The 18835-nt window shown below is 36.9% G+C and overlaps 2 protein-coding genes across 3 annotated transcripts; both read right to left on the bottom strand.

Moving 5' to 3' along the window:
• Window positions 1–9423: 9423 nt before the first annotated feature.
• On the bottom strand, window positions 9424–11897 carry LOC103956747. Of its 2 annotated transcripts, none has more exons than XM_048569011.1 (2): window positions 11434–11897; window positions 9424–10961 (listed from the first exon to the last, which is right to left on the bottom strand). In XM_048569011.1, the coding sequence occupies exon 2, from the start codon at window positions 10422–10424 to the stop codon at window positions 9747–9749; it is 678 nt and encodes a 225-aa protein (XP_048424968.1). In that variant the 5' UTR covers window positions 10425–10961; window positions 11434–11897; the 3' UTR covers window positions 9424–9746. The 2 variants fall into 2 exon arrangements, with proteins under 2 accessions (XP_048424968.1, XP_048424966.1); XM_048569009.1 differs by having other exon boundaries at window positions 9424–11200; window positions 11434–11840.
• Window positions 11898–13322: 1425 nt separating this feature from the next.
• Window positions 13323–17808, bottom strand: LOC103956744 (receptor-like serine/threonine-protein kinase NCRK). The gene is given in 11 exon segments (XM_048568881.1): window positions 13323–13899; window positions 14054–14281; window positions 14434–14670; window positions 14861–15157; window positions 15259–15273; window positions 15275–15495; window positions 15664–15933; window positions 16395–16505; window positions 16969–17085; window positions 17244–17323; window positions 17565–17808. Coding segments are annotated over 10 exon segments (1833 nt in total). The 5' UTR covers window positions 17314–17323; window positions 17565–17808; the 3' UTR covers window positions 13323–13632.
• Between the last annotated feature and the right edge of the window lie 1027 nt (window positions 17809–18835).

Raw genomic sequence — 18835 nt, 5'->3', positions numbered from 1 at the left:
GAGAAATTACATACACAAGAATTAAAACAAACAAATAGGAGGGAACCTTCACAAAGGTTGCTCATGTGAAGCCTCAGTACTCGGAAGTACCCCGAAGGGGAGACACCAGAAGTTGATTATTTGGAGTCTCAATACTTGGTGGAACTCCAGACAGCTGAGACAATGGATGTCTTTGGAATAAAGACTCGAAGCCCCGATTGTCATTTTGAGTCTGACCTTCGAATTCTAGTAGCTGGTCGAGCTTTCTTTTCATGCTCGTAGAGTAATTATTTGCAAGCATGTGTAACACTCTATTCTCATGCTTGAGCCCTCTAATCTCTTGTTTAAGACTTGCCACCTCAGCCATTAATGATTCAACTTGGTGAGTTCGAGCAAGTAAGCGCTGACCCATATTGGATACAGAGCCCGCACATTGAACACTGAGAGCCAATGAGTCTTGAACGGCAGCTTCATCAAACCGGTTTGAAAGGATTCTATTATCCTTTGGAGTGAGAAGATTCCTGGCTACCACTGTAGCGGTTATGTTATTCTTCATCACAGAGTCCCCAACTGTAAGAGGGCCATTAGAAGATGAGAAGGACGGGCGTCATATGTTATCCTGACGCTGCTTGTTTGTATCACTTTTGAGACTCAAATCTAAGCAAATGTTAGATGGGTAAGCCATTTTCAGAAATGATGAAGGAAGTCAGATAAAATCTCAGAAGTGTAAGAAAGGGAAATTTCTGCAGGAAACAATTTTTTTAGTGTTTCTGAACAAAATTGATATCTCTATAAAATGAGGGGCAACATGACCACTTATTCAAAAATCGAAGAGACACCGATTTTCGAATTTCAAAAGTTGGATTTCTCTGCATGACGTCTATCAACTCAGACGCAATCTCAACTCTTGGATATCACGTGCAACTTTATCAAAGATTTCTGATAAAGTTGAAAACGCGTGAATCTTACTCTTCTAATTACACCACAATTGCTGATAAGAGTAAAGACACAGCACTACTACCTGCTATTGGGAAATCCCTATATATGTCAACCTCTGTCCTCCATGGAAAGCCAGAACTGAAAAATATCTAACTCTTCCTCATCTTCGAGAATGCATCTTTCACAAAATATCTCGAAATACTCAGTTTTCTTCCTCTCCAAGAATACCTCTACAAACAAGTCACACCAGAGTAATAGTATCTCATATCATCAGGGATGAGAGCAAGAGTATCTCATATCATGTAATCTCCCTGTCCTTTCCTTTGCCCTTGTTCTTACCTGCCAAGACAAGGACAAAGAAAGCAATATGTCGGAACCTCCACTCAAACTTTCGCTGCCACCAAGAAGTAATGGTTCATTCAAATGCAAGGTTTGCATTCCACTCCTGTATCAGAGGACAAATACTACAAGAGAAGATGTCAAACCTGCATAAAGAAAATACCACTTTTGCAAAGGGGGCAAGTAAGGCAAGTGAAAATGATGCATTAAAGCATGTGGAGACAAGCACAACAAACACATGTCAGTTCATCCCCGACAAAGTCTAAGATCACCTGTCACATGAAGCTCTTCATGATCTAATTTCATTCAAGATCAAGCCTAGACGGCTTTTGAAGAAATCACAAGTCCGATTCAAGATCAAGTGTCCACCACCCTTGAATCAAATTCAGCTCCAGATAAACTAGGTAAATTCAGACATTTGGAGGAAGTCTAGTAGAAGGCCCTCTAACCCAGTTCAAGAACAAGCCTGTGGAAAGTTAACAACAAGTAAAACACCTCATTTGGCAACTATCACTGCTAAGAGACTAAAGCAGCAGGATCAATGATCAGCCTAAAGAATTTGAAATCAGGGGGAAATATTCATCAAGGGGGAGCATCCAAAAATAGATCAAGATTTTAACAAGGCAACTAATGTTGATATGTGGGCATCCAAGGGAGAGTGTTGAAAATACTAGTGGGTAATGAATGCCCACAGTATTGGAAACCTTGCCACAACATTGAAAACATTGCCAAAGTGTTGAAAACCTTGGCAGAATATTGATATGTGGAGATCATTTGTCAAATGTGTGGTGTAAATATTCAAAATGTAATAATACGGAGTTGCTCTATAAATAGAGCACTTCGACTATTATCAATATATACAGAGCACAGAGAGAAAGAGATGAGGGAAGAGAAAGAGAGGAATAGGAGATGAGAGAATACATGGAGTTATCTTTGTACTCCTATTATTCCAAATTATAATGAAAGCATCACTGCTGCCCGAGGACGTACTCCAGTCACACTGACTGTAAAGGAACCTCGTAAATTTTGTGTCTTGTTTTATTTATTCCACTGTACACACATCGTCGATTTTATAACAGGAGTTTTATTTTTTGCAATTTTTATATTAAAGTAGTCAAAAGGCCTCATCTGGCTAGGTTATTGAGATCTTTTAAACGGAATAGGATCATCTCCGGATCCTTCTCTCAGGATCCTCCGAATGCATCAATCTCGTCCGTTCAACCACAAATCGGACGATCAAAAGACAATCACCCGTGTGTTGACAGCAACAGAAGCTACGATGGCAGCAGGGGCCTCGGATCCTCCGCCTCAAGACAGTGGGCTGGTTGAGATGGGAGCGGATGTTGGAGAAGACGATGACCCAGGATCGTAGCAATGGCCTGGAAAAAGGTGCGGTAGAATGGGCTAGAAAAAAAAAAAAGAGAAAAAAAAATTGAAGAATCAGCAGCAGAACTGCATAGGAAAAAGAAGAAGAAATGTGTTGGGGAGGAGACGGAGGATTCGGACAAAAAGAATCCGGACAGGATCCAATCCCCCTTTAAACACTAATTGATTAGGTACGTTAGGACCAGGTGAAATATAATTTTTAAAGAAAAATACCAAGCCCAACCAATTTCTTTGGATCAAGTCGTACTTTGTAACCCAAGACATAAGAATTGTATATTTTTCATGTTTGCCCTCATTGCAAAAAACCTAAACCCACCTAGCTCATTCGATAAAAGGTCTTTAGAAAATTTTACTAATAAAATATACGAATAAAATTTAGGAAAACTAATAAAAAGAACTTGAAAATTTTAATTTTTAACGATAAGTACAAAATAAAAGGTAAAATGAATGTGTAAAAATATGATTTTTCGTTAAATTGAATAGTACCAAGAGTTTTTCATAAAGTTCCCATAAAATTTGGCTACAATACTGATAGGAGCATATTCATGCGACTTAAATGGCTTGTTCTCGTGCATTTACGTTATGTTTCTTTAGTTATTTTAGTACTTTAAGCTATTTTCGTGGGTTTGTAGGTCCAAAGGGCTAAAGGAGCAAAAAGATGCATTTTGGAGACTTTTGGAGCACTTTTGGGCTAAGGATGGATAGCCTATGCTTGGAGCCAAAGTGTTGGACGAAATTGAAGACCTAATTGAAGACCAAAGTGTTGGAACCTTGTTCCCTTTAGTTTTAGGACATTTAAAACCTCTCCTATATCCTTAGCCGTGCATAACATTCCAACATTCCACTCCTTCATTTCAGCCACACTCCCACATATCATTACTTATCATCACCACTTATCACTTATCATAATCACATATCATTACTTATCATCACCACTTATCACTTATCACTTATCATAATCACATATCATACACTTATCATCACCACTTATCACTTATCATAATCACCCATAATCATTCACTTAAATCAGCCACATGCATTCACCCTTTAATCCATGGCAGCCACCAACCAACCTAGCTGTCATGTTTCCCCTTTCATCATTCCCTCACATTCTTTAAATCAGCCAACACATGCTTACACATGCATTTTCAGCACCAAAGAATCATTGCACATGCATTTCCAACCCACATGCATCATTTAATCATTCAAACATGCAGCCACATTCACTTTACCTAGCTGTCATGTTCCCTCTTCCATTCCCTTCATATAAATCAGCCACATGCACCCATAATCATTCAACCAACTTTGCACATGCATTCATCATCACAACCTAGCTGTCATATTCCCTCTTTTCTTCCTTCATTCACCTATAAATAAGCATCCATTCCCATTCATACACAATTCATTCACCATTCACGCCAGAAATTCAATCCCTCTCTATAACACATCCATACTTCACCATTCTTCATATTTTCTGCCCAAAAAGAAGCCTTGAGGTCCCCTACATCCATCCCTATCCTAAACACATCATTCTACACCATCCATAACTCCCCATCCCTCCAAACCTATCCTTAGACCTTGTGCTACAACGAAGAGGAGGAGAAGAGTGCCTAAACGTTCATACAATTCAAGTTTGAGTTGTTGGAATGTTTAGGTGTTTCTTTTCCTCGATTCCAATGTTTAATTTCAATTCTCTTTGTTTTGTACGTATGAGGAACTAAACCCCCCCCTTGGCTAGGGGGGGATTCGAAATATATGTTTATGCTTGCATTTTGATTTGATTACTTCTAATTGCGTTTCATAAGTTGTGGATTCAATTTGTTTAACTGTTTGATTGATAACTTATTTATGTATGTTTATTGAGAGTATACGCTTAATTTTCATGCATGAATATGACGCTAGAATATAAGTGAGTTTCACCTAATAGTTACGAACTTATATTCACAAGTAGTGGAGGTTGCTTATAAACAATCGCGTTAAACGAATTCTTGGCATAAGTTTCATGCAATCATAGTAACGAATGCCTCGTCAACACTTATAGTTTTCATGTTGCTTAATGATTCTTGCTTGTATCTCTATTATGCAATTCATGTAGGGAACTTGTGAGGAATGCTTTGGATTGTCGTATGCAATCATCCAATTCATTAACTTAAGGAAAACTTGACGGTTAATTTAAGCGGACCTAATTAACTTGGGGTGTTGAGAATTCATGGTTTATTGAAATGCAATTGGAAATCTTTTTATTATGCAAGTGTAACATGTGTGGAGATGAACCCCTTAGCTAGCCATCCCATCCATTCAATTCCATCACATTCATCTTTACAATCTGTTTTTAATTACAATCTGTGCATTTTAGTTAATTTCGTCAAAAACTCAATCCCCCTTTACTTTAGTGTCCAACTTAGTTAGAAAGTGTCTTAGTTTGGGTTTCTAAGTGTTTTGATTCATTTTATTACCCAATTTCGTCCAAAGTAGTCAAAGTGCTCAAAACTACCCAGAAAGTGTTTTTAAGGCAGTTTTGAGTGTTTTGGGTGCTGTTTGAGTCTTTTGGTTTGTTTTAGTGTTTTAAATGTTTAGTTTTGCATTCTTTGAGTCTAGTTTAGTGTTTTAAACTTTATTTTACGTTTTTGACTCAGTTTCCAAGTGATTTTGCAATCCCTCCTAATCCCCGGTTAAGAACGATCCCTACTTATACTACAATTGATAAAAAGAGGGTTTAATTTGTGTGCGTATAATTCTCGCATCAAATACGAATAATGACTATTGGAAGGTTGATCCATGACCTCCCAAGTGAAATAATGTCAATTTACCAACTCAACTTCATTGATTTCTTAGCACATGATTATGTATTATAATATATATATATATATATATATATTATCACTGTCGAGAATGATGGATGTCGTCAAGTCACTGTTCAATAGTGACATCAAAATAATAGGGGTGTGTTTGTTGCATCGAACTATCTTGGACTGGACTAGCTTCAGAGACTAAGCTGAATTGTCTTCGACTAGACTAAACTAGACTAACTTAGTGAAGCGTTTGGTGCAATGTCGGACTAAGAGTAAAATAATGATTAAAAAAAAAAACCCATGATATGTAGCAAAATATTCTTATCCAATGAAAGTGAACCCCAGCATCGAAAGTTTCTGCACAATTAACCAAATTCTAGAAAAATCAAAACTAAATGAAATCCTTCAATTTGTTATCCCAGAAAAAGCAAAACTATTGAATCATTCAATTTGATCAACCACTCCAAATTGCTCAAAAGCTCTAATATCTCAAAAAAATCAAATCCTTCAATTTGGTATTTCAAAGACAACTCGCAAATCCAACCCTCCCTTCACAATTCAAACGCAACCCAAATCACAAAATCATTTTCTTGATATATGAGAGTTCATCTCCTTCATAAGTCCTCTGTTTATTTTCGGCTCAAGTAATTACTTAAAGATTTGTAGCTGAATAACTCTTCAATTAACAATAACAAATTCCTTCTCGACCTTCCATCAAATATTTTGAAACCCTCTGCAGTTGTAATCCTTCGAGAGAGAACGCAAAGTACCCAACCCAGAACCCTTTATCATGTTCACGATTCAGAAACACAATTAGGAATTCCAATCGGAAGGAAAATCGAATCCTAGAAAAAACGATTCGAGAACCCAGAAAAATCAATTAAAAAACCCAGAAAAAAATCGATTCGAAAACCCAAAAAAGGGTAAATACCTGCAAATCGAGTCTTGCAGACTTGGACTTTTAGATTCGTTTGAATCGTTTTTGTCAAACCCAGTCTTGCAGACTTGAAGATCTTCTAGACAGATGAGAAAGAGGTCGGGAGAAAGACAGTGGGAGGGCAAGTTCTCAAGCATGGGGTGAGGCAAAGTGAGGGGAAGCGGGAAAATGGGACTAGCAATCCCCTCCTTTTTCAGGGGCTCTTGCTAAGCCCAGCTAACGAAGGATTTAGTCGGCACAAGTCCAACTTAATCCCACTACTCAATCCCAGCTTGCACCAAACACAGAATAATAATGCTACCCAAGTAGTCTACTCCAATGAAACTTAAGGCCTCGACTGTACTGACTATTTCTGTCGGATAGGATAAATAGCCACCGGATAATACTGACTAAATTAGTCGGACGTTTGGTGCAGTATTGGACTAATGATCGTATTATTTATACTGTGTTTGGTACTGAACCAAATAAGAAAAGGGAGGTTACATCATTTGATATAATCTCAATCAGTTCAGTGTAAGTTACATCATTGATAGAAGGCAAGTCATTAGATGCCAACACAACCTGCATAATAAGAGGCAATCAAGTGAAAATGCTCAGCAAGGCAACTCATTCAAAAAGCATTCATAATAAATTTCATGCCTATTGTTATTTGGCAGGAAGAAACAAGTTCGAAAAATACATGCTAAAGAACCAGATGCATTGAACATAAGAACAAGATTTGGGGTTTCTGCATAAAAACCAGATGCATTGAACATAAGAACAAGATTTGGGGTTTCTACATAAGAACCAGATGCATTGAACATAAGAACAAGATTAGACAGTAAACCTATGTCCCACACCGGAGTAATTCTCTTCCAAATGGTAAAATACCCAAAATAATACCAGAAATATTTACTATAACTTATCAAATCCCACCCTCCATACGAACCCACTCATCGATACACCAACCAAAATTAAAATCCCAAATTGAATATTTTCAATGGTAATAAACCAACAGGCTCCTCGTCGGAGCCCAGATCCGAATTGCTATCCTCGTCCTCGTCGGAGCCCGGCTCCCTTCCTCGTAAGAACCCAGATCAGAAGAATTTAAATCATCGTTTTCCTTCTTCAACCCATGGAAGGTTTTGTTGTCACTTGTTAGAGATCGAAGGCGAACGATGAGGTAGGAGGTGCGTGTGCATGTGTAAGGAGGAGGGAGGAATAGAGAGAGAAAAGAAGAAGAAGGTGAAGATGAACTTGGGATCCAGACAAAAGAGTGCATGCGATGTAAGAAAGTGGAAGGAGAGTGTTGCGAGAAAATGAGAGGGACGAAGAAGCGATAGAGAGGGACAAAATAAGCGAGGAGAACCATTATACCCGACTAAATTATTCGAAGGTTTTGGTTGGGATAAACAAGCGGGCAGGAGATGTATAAAATAAGTGGGCCCGGATTAAATAATCCGGTGCTTATTTAATACAAAACTCATCAAACACCCGTTTCATACTATTAATACTATCCAGTGGTCTTATACGACGTGCCAAACAAGGCCTAAGGTGGCCAAACAAACACGACCTAGCAGTACATGTAATCTTTGTCACTGGATCATTCTATTTTTTTGGTGTCCCTGTGGTTTTTAGCTTTGTTAGTCCTGTGTGGGTTCTCTGTTGTAATCTGGCTTGGCCCTGGTGTAATTCCAATTTTCCAAAAAAAAAAAAAAATTGCTCGAAAGTTGAGCAGTCTGCCACATGTTGCTAGAGAAAGGGGTGTGATATCCACACAACTCATTTTACTTTTCACACACTTTTTTATTTTTCAACCGTCAGATCGGATAAATTGAAAAATATCAATGGACAGAAATTATCAAGGAATGTGTGAGAAGTAAAATGGGGTGTGTGGATAGCACAAAGAAATTAGTGAAATTGTGTGGCAATCATTTAAATATCTTAAAATTTAGTTGTATTCATAAAATGATTTTGGTTTACTTTTTCATTGGTGCCTAAACTAAAAGTATTTCCCTAAGTGTTTTTTTGTAGATTTGGTATTTAAACAAAAAAAAAAAAAATCCCGTCCGTTTCTGTCCTTTTTTTCTTGTTTATTTTTTGCCTTTTCAATTTTAACCAAATTAATTTAAATGATACAACCCCATTGATCTATTTTTAGGCATCAACAGATACATTGTTAGCGTTTAACATTAACACTAATATAACTCAGGATATATGAGTAAGGGAGGGAAACAAACCTCTTTCTTTTTCTTATTTCTTTGTATAAAACTTGGTTCTTAATCCTTCTCTAATGCATTTGGCCTAAAACCTAAAGTTTAGCACCTAATTGTCAAACAATTGTTTTATCTTCGAAAAACAAATTCTGTAGATTTTTTTTTTTTGTTTAGGTCATCTTTGAGCTTGTTTGGATGTGCTTTTAAATGACTGAAATCGCTTTTGGTGAAAATGTTGTTAGAACCAACCCTTATTAAAAATACAAGTAAATCCTCAAAAAGCACTTGAAGTGCTTTCTGCAAGAAGCACTTTAAGTGCTTTTGGAACCTAAAAATATTTTCTTTAAAAGCGCTTTTAGTCATTTTTAAAAGTACATTCAAACGAGCTCTTAATCTATTTTTACAAATATTTTAACCTAAGCAAATTCAAATTTCGAGAAAGTACGAAAAGTTAGCTCAGTATTTGAATAAATTTCTTGTGACTTATTTTTGGTTAGAATCTTGTGAAATTCAGATTCATGAGTAGTTTGTGTAGGAAATGTTTTTATTGTGGACTCAGTGTCATCCACATTTTACTTTGTTTCTATATATCTTGCTATTGTGAAATGTAAATGATAGAAGCTTTAAACAAATTGATTTCACTATTGTGTAACAAAGCATATCCAAAAAGGGTGGCCAAATGTGATTAAATTCACTTTCTTCTGTTCTAGCTAACCACATTTGGTTAGCCACCCTACTAAGTTTGACTTATGCGCATATACTTTGCTGGATGAGTATTTTTTGGCGATTTGAGTAAAAAAATTACTTCAATTTTGGTCAAGCTAGATTATCAAAGTAATGTGACTCAATTAAGATATTGGAGAAAACTATATTTTTTTCAATAATCTACAATGAAAATATCAGGCTCCATTAGCTTCAACTCTGACGTGTAGTGGATAATGTGTGACAGCCATTTGTAAATGCTTTGCAATCACTAAACAACATATCAATCTCAAATTGTGGATTGTCCAAGTTTGTGTTTTCATTAAAATCTTGGCACGTCTCCTAATCATTCTCACTATCATTGTGCCTAGGGTCACTGAATCTTCCATCTCGCCACCATTGCCTACCTCGCAAACAATTTCTTCTTCGCCCTTACCATTGGTTTAATTTTCTTGTACAAGTCCAACCCACTAGTCTCTAAACAACAAATTCCTTGAATCGTAGATCATCGTCATGCATGGCATAATCACTTTCTACAAACTCCAAATGACTACAGTCATCTTGCTTTGATTCTTCAAATGAGTTATAAATGATAGATTGCTCACCACATAGTCTAGCACTCTTCATTGTACCCATACTAGATGATGTTCCCACATCCACAGGTTCTCCAAAATTATCCTTTTCGTCAGCTCCAGTAATCTCAACTTCATCATTCACATACGGGTCTTGTGCGTTCACATTACCTTCTCGCTCATCGACAATATCTTCATTAACATAATCAGTTTCACCAAATGTAACTTCATTACCAATGTCAACTTTAACACCAACATTATCTCCCAACTTAGTTGGATGAACAATAGAAACTTCTTCTTTAGTTTGGTATACTTGGAGGTGTTCTAAGAACATATCTATGTGCCTCGCAAAAAGAATGAAGTCACACTTACAAACCACATTGAATTCTTCCTTCAGTAAAGTTAAAGTCATGTTGACACCCTCCCCTGAAAAGCTTGCAATAATAATCATATTCTCACTGTGACCCAATTCCAATACTACTGCATCATTTTTTTTATTTTTTTTATTTTTATCACCATCATACCGCCTATCACAATAGTCAAAGAAGTTCACGTTTCCATTGACATGGTAGGTTCCAAACATTAAAACACCATATTACATTCTAACTGTGAAATGTGCTGGATCAGCTAAAAACCAACATAAAAATGATCACACATGTTCTCTTGAATACCAAACACACACAAGACAACATTTTTTTCAACTAATATTACCTAAGTATACTTACCACTACACCCACACATACACTACCAACAACATTCACTTCCTCAAACTCCATGACTATCTTTTATTTATTGGAAATTACCTGCCACACGCAGCACTAACAAACAAATTGAAACAAAAAACAAAAAACAAAAAAAAAAAAAAAAAAAGGGACGCGCCAAACCACTTTATATTTAACATCAACCTGAAAGATAAACATTTCCACTCTGTAAATATAGGGTGGCGCAGCATTGGTATTTATACAGACTGTTGATACAATACTAATTCATATAGGACTTAGGTTATACAGAAGTAGTAACAAGGAATCTAAAACAGCAGGATTTCGAGTCACCCTAGGATTACAAGGAATCCAAAGACTATTGATGCAATACATATTGTATCCTCTCTTCGCCACCCAATCTTCAAAGAGTGAAATAAAAATATTAATAAATATGCATGTAAACATAAATTAAAAATCAAATTAACCAAATTGAAATAGTTAGATCAAATGAAGATTTGAGTCCACCAATTATTACACAAAACAATTCATACAGTAGGCTCATAAGAAAATGTAGCACTATGGTGGTGGAGGAGGCCCAGGCTCAAACAGTGGAGGGCAACAACATTTAAATATACCGCAGCAGCACAAAATCCACAAACTACATAATCAAAACCAAATTTCAAAATTTAAATTTAAATTTTTAAAAAATGCAGTAGAATTGCATATTTGCAGAAATTCTCCAACGCGGATAAATTAATCTTGCGGGATGTGACTGGTTGTATTGGGCTGGCAGCTGGCTTATCCTCAAATCCCGCTAGATTCATCCCGCATTAGAGAAATCTCCCATTGTACATGATGTACACCAAAAATATTGAAGTGAAAAGAACTTACCATAAATCCAAGCATCCTGCTTGGTGATAGGGAGGAGGTGCGGGGGCTAGCAGCGGCGTGGTTGGCTGTGGTGGCGGTGGATCCATCTCTGGCACTGATATTGGCAGGTGATGAGGAACAAAGTCCAAAGAAAAACTTTACATGTAAGTGATCCAACAAACCATGCTATCTATCCCCAAGTCATAGTCTTCCAACTACCATTCAAAGAAGTTCAAAGTCTTTGCATAATGTTTGCTCAACTAACAGCACTTTGGAAGTTTTGTGTACAAAAATGGATGTGCATCTTCTGAACTACTACTCCTCCCTAATGGCTCAACTACGGAACCACGAAAATTCAGAGTATAAAGTACCACTGAGTACAAATCGAACGGTTAAAAGACTTGGGAGTGTATTAGGAAATCCCAACGAAACTAACTCCATTTTCTGAAGACATGTATGATAAAGTAAGAAACAGTCAAGTTTCAATACTGGATCCTTTACCATAAGTGGACGAATATTCATTGACAATTGGGATCGTTAAACCATCTTGTCTAGGTTAGAATCTTCTATTTTTTTTCGAGGAAATTGACACAATTTATCATAGTCAGTAAGTTGTTATAAAGATATATTTCATTTTTTGGGGTAGAGGTCCACAAGTGAGTGATTGCTAATCATTGAGTGTGATAAATTTACCACATTCGATAGTCATAATAAATATATTTGATTTCTTGGAATAATCGCTCGTGCTGACGTCTCTTGACGCAACTTAATTATAGAAGAAAATTTAAACGATAACTTTAGATTAGAAAATTGGAATATACTAGAAAGTATGAGAAAAATCTCGAAGTTTATGATTGAATAATATGAATGACAACAACCCTAGGTTCCCAACACCACATAAATATGGTTATATGCCCTACAACAAGGCTCTGCTAGGATATTCTAATGAGATGCAAAATACAAAAATAAAATAATTATGAATAAGCGAAGAATATTTTTCAAGTTGTTCTTTAATCTATTTTCTGTTCTACATCATTCCTAACAAATTAAATGAAATGAGTAATTTATAGTTAGCGTTTTGAGCTGTTCCTTTGACCAGATTGCTACAATTATGTGCAACCGCATGCGGCATGGAAAAATGTCTAGTGACCATGTGAGAGAAGTTATAGGCTTGATTTTTTTAATTACAAGATGATATATATTCTACACTAAATTTACGAAATTAAGAATTCGAACATAGGTACAAACAAATAAACTATCTTGATCAACTAGTCTACCCTGTTTGCATATGCGACCACAACTGTTATCCCAAACATTCCATGTTGTTCTTTTTTTGCGGTTCTTCAGGATAAATGGGATTATACAAAAATATGAAATAGAACCATTTTGCTGGTCCCCGGGTGGTGGATATAGGTGTAAAGTTTGGCTGCTTCAATCGGTTTGCAGGTTATTTCGTGGTAATTTTGAGTTTTGGCTTTGCTATAATGTTGTTTGCTTGTGGTTTAGCCTTGTTTATCATTTGATACTTTTGAAGATCTGTATATTCTATGAACTAGGGATCAGTTGTTATTTTGTGGTGCTAAATTGGCGATGTGTGTGGTTCGTTGCCTCTGGGTTTCAAGCTTCTGCGGTTAGCCATCCCTCACATAGGCTTCTTAGGTTTTCTCTACAAGTCACTTTTGAGCCTCTATTGGTTGGGCCACTTAGAAGGGTATTTATTTTTGAGTTGAAACCCCGTATGCATTTATGTTATTCATCGTTTTTGTGCTCGATGCAGAAAGAAACTATTACTCATGCTTTATTGCATCAGTTGCTTTCTTTTTGCATGCTAGTTCTTTTTAGGGCTCGTTGTAAGTTGTTTTATGTTCAGACTTTGTTTAATAATGAATTACTCCTTTGACTCAAAAAAATAAAAAAAAGGGGGGAACCAATATGCTTATCTTTTTGCATTTACTGAGTTACAAGCAGCATACCATCCTTTTCATCTCCTAACATAGTTGAATTTCTATAACTTCTGTACAACCACCAAACAACATACACAGCCTATGATTTTCTTCAAAGAAAAAAGTATAGAAAAAAAAAAAAAAAAAAAATCTTCAGAAACCCGCTTGCTTCCTCATGATTCCTTCGAGCAACCGGCCGCAAACAAGTATCTGAACCAAGCTTAAAATCTGGTATCCATCCTTTTCCGTGTGCTTTACCCAAGTCAAGTTTCTCCTGTCATGGGGGCTTATCACTTGTTACGCGAAAAGACTCAAACCTGGGCTCAGTTAAATCCACCGTCTCATCATCGTTGGTACGACAACTCCTAGCATTTGAAGTCAAGAGGATCAATCTCTCCATATGGTTATCTGAAACAGAATCTGTATCTCTTTCAGCACAGAGATTACGGTCAATGTCTAGTGGCAGTGAACAACGAACTGAACTTTTATTGGATTTCGCTTGCCTTGGCTCCTCAGCATCTTTATGGCCATCCATGCCTATGTGCTGTGCAGAAGAATACACAGGTCAAGACTTTATACGCATTGCTCAAATCGTACATTATGAGGACATGACTCCACAGGACATATGAAAAGTTAAAAATGACATAAACGACAGAGGTGCAGAAAAGCAATGTAACATTTCAGCGTACAAGAATTACCTCAAAAAGGTTTGCAGAAAAGTTTTTCCTTTTAGATCTCTCTGGTGAAATAGTCGAAAGGATTTGAACAACCTCACTCATGTTTGGTCTAGCATCAGGATCCAACAGTAGGCATTCTTTTGCCAAGTAAGCCATTATCTGCATCTCTTCTTCCGGGAAGTTTCCATCTAAATCTGGATTGGCCAACTCTGTGATTACGCGCCTACTATCCTGCAAACGAGGCGTAGCCTACAAAAAAGACAAAAATGTTCATATGCTAACATCAGTTTTTATTATGATAAAGACTCGTAGTAATTAGCATCGTGGTAACAAAACGGAATTTCATGCAAAAAAATTGACGGACATACGTTCCTAGTAATAAAGTTTAGCATTTTCCTTACCCATATGACAAGGCTTTCTTCTCCCTTGTTGGTTGATTGATGGATGGGCTTCCGACCAGTGATAAGCTCAAGAAGAACCACGCCAAAACTGAAAACATCTGACTTAAGAGATGCTCTGCCAACAATTGCATACTCCGGTGCAAAATAACCAAAAGTCCCCTGCATTCTAGCTGGAGAACTAGATGCACTAGGGAGACCATCGGCTTTCAGGCATTTCGCCATACCAAGATCAGTTATCTGCACATATATAATAAATGTTTCAAAATATAAGATATGCATGCCAAATATCTGCGTCAATTAGGTTTATCTTTCAGTTCCTAGAAGCAAAACAAACCGTGTTCGTAGCTAAACTGCCATCATAGTTATTTCCCTTGTTTCATTATAGAATCGAAGATTTCAATCCATGTCTCAAATAATCACTTCTTACTTTTGCTTGCCAATTTTCATCCAGAAGAATGTTTGTGGATTTGACATCTCGATGCAGAATTCTTGGAGCAGCTGCTTCATGGAGATATTCCAAACCCCTTGCAGCTCCAATGGCAATCGAAACTCGAGTGACCCAATCCATGTTTTTTCCTTTATCGCCATCCAAACAATCTCTCAGGTTACCGTTATTCATGTACTCAAATACCAATAGCCTCTCGGCATTTTTTCCATGGGTTTCAAAGCAGTACCCAAGCAAAGGCACCACATGAAAATGATGAAGTCTTGCTAACATCTCAATCTGAGGAAAAAACAGATAAGTAAACTTATTTCTTCTGCCAAGAAACCAATACACAGGATGTTGAAGTATATCGAGAAATGTACAGAAAGATGAGGTACTACCTCTGTTAAAAAGACTAGAGTCCATATCTGGCCCTTTCAGAGCTTTTAGACGCTTAACTGCCACAATCTCACCGTCTTTAAGCTGGCCACGATAGACATAGCTACTTCCGCCAAGTCCTATTAGATTGGAGTCTGAAAACTTATTGGTTGCATTTTCCAGTTCAACATATGAAAATTGAATAATTGCTCCAGGTGTAGCTCGGGGTTTGCTCCTAAATACGCAAGAGGTAAAGCACCCTGTGAATTGAAACAGAATAGTTATAGCAGTAGCTGAATGGAGAAAAATATACAAATAAAAGGCCCATGTTTAAAGGAGTACTAAGAAGTGAACAGGCCAAAAAGATGAGCGGGTATATAAATATTAAGAAAACAAACTCTGCTAAAACAGTCCATAGATTAAATTACCTGTGCCTTTACTGATGGGAGAATCCATATTAATTTTGGTCTCAAACAATGAGCTCTTATAGCTAATTAAGTTGGAAGCACTATTGCAACTTTTTTCCGTGTCTGACGAAAATATTGGCGGTTGAATAGAGCACTTGGCCCTTCGGCAGAAGTAGCATGCCACCGAGGAAATAAAAGCAAGAGTTGTGAGTATGACACATGCTAAAAGAATAATCACAACAACTTTGCTCGGAAGATGGTTTTTTGAAGGCTGTGCTGCATTGAGATATCCTGTTAACGAGCAATACAGAACAAGTCACAATTAAATGACATAGCAAAAATTCGGATGTATGTAAACAAGATTATCTAAAGCATGTCCATGTGGAACAGATTATGGATGCGTCAATACATGTAAGTCCAAGATGGGATGTCGCAAAAAATGGGGTGTGCGTACAAAGGAATCGTGCAGTAAACCAAAATTCATGGTCACAAAAAGCAATCAATTTAAAAATAGCATGAATTTTCGATATTTTTGGTAAAGTGCATCATTTGACCAATAAATGAATACATGATGCAGACTTCAGAACATTATAGACTTCCTGGTTCGATACAGTTTGTCCAACGTATAACTTAGTATTCTACCGCCTAGAAACAACTTATACTGAAAGGATTGTTAAAAAGAAACGTTTGTGAGTGAGTGTGTGTGTGTGTACGCGAGAGAGAGAGAGAGAGAGAGAGAGAGAGAGAGGTACCATAAGTGCAGTTGCAGGCTGCAAAACAATTAGGATCATGACCGTCTGCTGCCACTTTAGGAAGCCCATTCGCAGCACATATGCATGTCCATGTAGTATTACTTCCAGCATCTATATTAAAGAAAATTGAACCATTGTTCTACACCGTACATTACATGCAAAAAACCAGGTGTATAAAAGTATTCCAGTCACCAAAACAAAAGGATCTTTCTTAACCAACGCAATTAACTCCTAACATGCAAGGATTTAACCAAAGCATTTTTTGATGTATAAAACTAACTTACAAAGACCTTCTAGCGAAACATTGAGTGAAAAAATACAACGGTTACTCAAAGCCATTATTCTTTCAATTTGACCATATAAAGAATCTCCCATGTGCGCAGAAAAATCACAAAGTTCACTCAAGAACATATTTGACATAATATTCTAATATGTATTGACTGGAAACTGTTATAAACAGAACTAAATATAACGAGATGGCAGAAGGGACAAGTGTAAAATTCTATCGGCAATAATGTTGTATCAAAAGAAGTGTAAGCTATTGGTGATTGTACCATAAAGATCAGTGGCATACCCTGACTGCAATTACAGGATGCTGAACAGTAAGGTTCTAGGGTGTAGCTCAGGTTTCCTTGATATGAGCATCTACATGTCCAGTCTGTTGCGTTGGAAGTACTCGAAACCTCATCTGCTGCAATAAATTATCCAAAGAGGATTCACAGATTTTGTTCAAATGATACTGAATTACAGATTTGAAGGCAAGGATGGTATGCCTTGGATTTACCATCATGCAATATCAATAACTTTTTGCATAAAAATGGAGCGATAAATGAGAAAATCAATACTAACCGCAAACACTTTGCTGAATCACGATCAAGGTTATGAGACAGGCAAGGGAAACTTTCACTTGGAACTTCATTTATTCTAACCTGAACAGTATGACGATATCATATTGAAATTTGAATCCATTACGAAAATGAATACAACAGAAGTAAAATAATAAAGACAAGCGTAGAAGACATTTTCAGGTCCTAATGAAAAACTCAAAATGAACAATTATGTAAGCATCCAGTAATATCGGTTTCCCTAAAAATGCTGCAAAATGCAATGCAAACAACAGCCTGACACCGATATAACAAACTGGAAATATAAACAATTCAAGCCATTTACATTGCAGATAATGATTCCAAGAGATTAAAGGAAAAGGAAAAGAAAACTAAAATCCGATGTGAAACTCTCATAAATCTGAAAGGCACATATAATCCGGAATCAAACAGTTGAAAGTTAGTCAAGCGTGTAGCAGTAAAATATGACAGGCAGGTGTTGTTAAATTCATGGTTGGCCAACAAATTTATGGCAACCCACTTTGCTATGCACTCAAGCAAAATATGTAGTACAACATGAAGTTCGATTATGCGGTATTGTCAACACAAAATTTTGGCGAAAACGACTTCACAAAGTCTCACAATTACACATAACTAAAAACATAAATGCAGAAATTACCATTAAAAAAAAAAAAAAAAAAAAAAAAACCACATAGCATTACTCATTTATACCTGTAACTGCGGTAGAGTTGCATCAAATACGAAACACCAGGAAATTTGGAGATCAAGCAGAAATTGGCCCAACAAATGTAGCGACTGCCCCCATCCATCATCAATGCATTTCTGCTTGTAGCAGTCCCCGTCCTATCTTAATTAAACTGCCTTCTCAAACAGTATACGAAAACTTAAAAGGAACAAGGTTCCTACAAACAAAATTATACTTTCCTTACAGTAACTCTATAAGACTTTAAAAGTGACATTGCTTCCAAACAGATAGAAGGTATAAAACTTTAAGAGAATTAAGGACAATCAGCACACCTGAGAAAGTAAAGAACCGCAGCAGAAACAGCAAATTAGTAACTCGACCTTGACTTGCAAAATACGAAATCAGAAGGAACAAGCATTGAGCTCAAATTACTAAAAACATCGCAACTCCCGCCCCCACTCTTTACCTTCAGAGTTTAAACATGAGTAATTACACAAAGTGGAGCATAGCAAACCCATTATAACAACGACCAGAAAGGTCTAACATACGCAATCTCTTCAAAGATGATGGAGAGACTCTAGAAAATGGACAATGCCGAAAGCACATTTGACACGAACAGCGGGGAAAGAGACAAATGGGGTTCATGAATTAATGGAATGGAGAAAAGGAAACTCAAAACAAACCCATCAACCACCTCTCTGAAAGCTGCCCTTTTGCAAACCAGAAAGATACCCCTCAGCTGCACCTAAAATCTAATCCAACATTATCCATCGAAACCCCACAATCTGTTAAATTATAGCAAACGTGCCTCATTACTAAAATACCAACCGAACTCTCCAACCTTTTCAAATGAGAAATATTCAGACACCCCAACGGCTAAATAACGGTTGTAGTTTATCGAAGACTTTTAC

This window comes from the organism of the source record quoted next, unplaced genomic scaffold (genome assembly GCF_019419815.1).
Source record: "Pyrus x bretschneideri cultivar Hongxiangsu unplaced genomic scaffold, Pyrus_bretschneideri_v1 Contig5, whole genome shotgun sequence".
Taxonomy (NCBI): domain Eukaryota; kingdom Viridiplantae; phylum Streptophyta; class Magnoliopsida; order Rosales; family Rosaceae; genus Pyrus; species Pyrus x bretschneideri.
Note: the sequence above shows the minus strand (reverse complement) of the source record. Positions and strands in the feature narration are given on the sequence as shown.

Coding starts and splice junctions, on each gene's coding strand:
- LOC103956747 (XM_048569011.1), bottom strand. CDS start 10,424: ATGTTTGGAACCTACCATGTCAATGGAAACGTGAACTTCTTTGACTAT.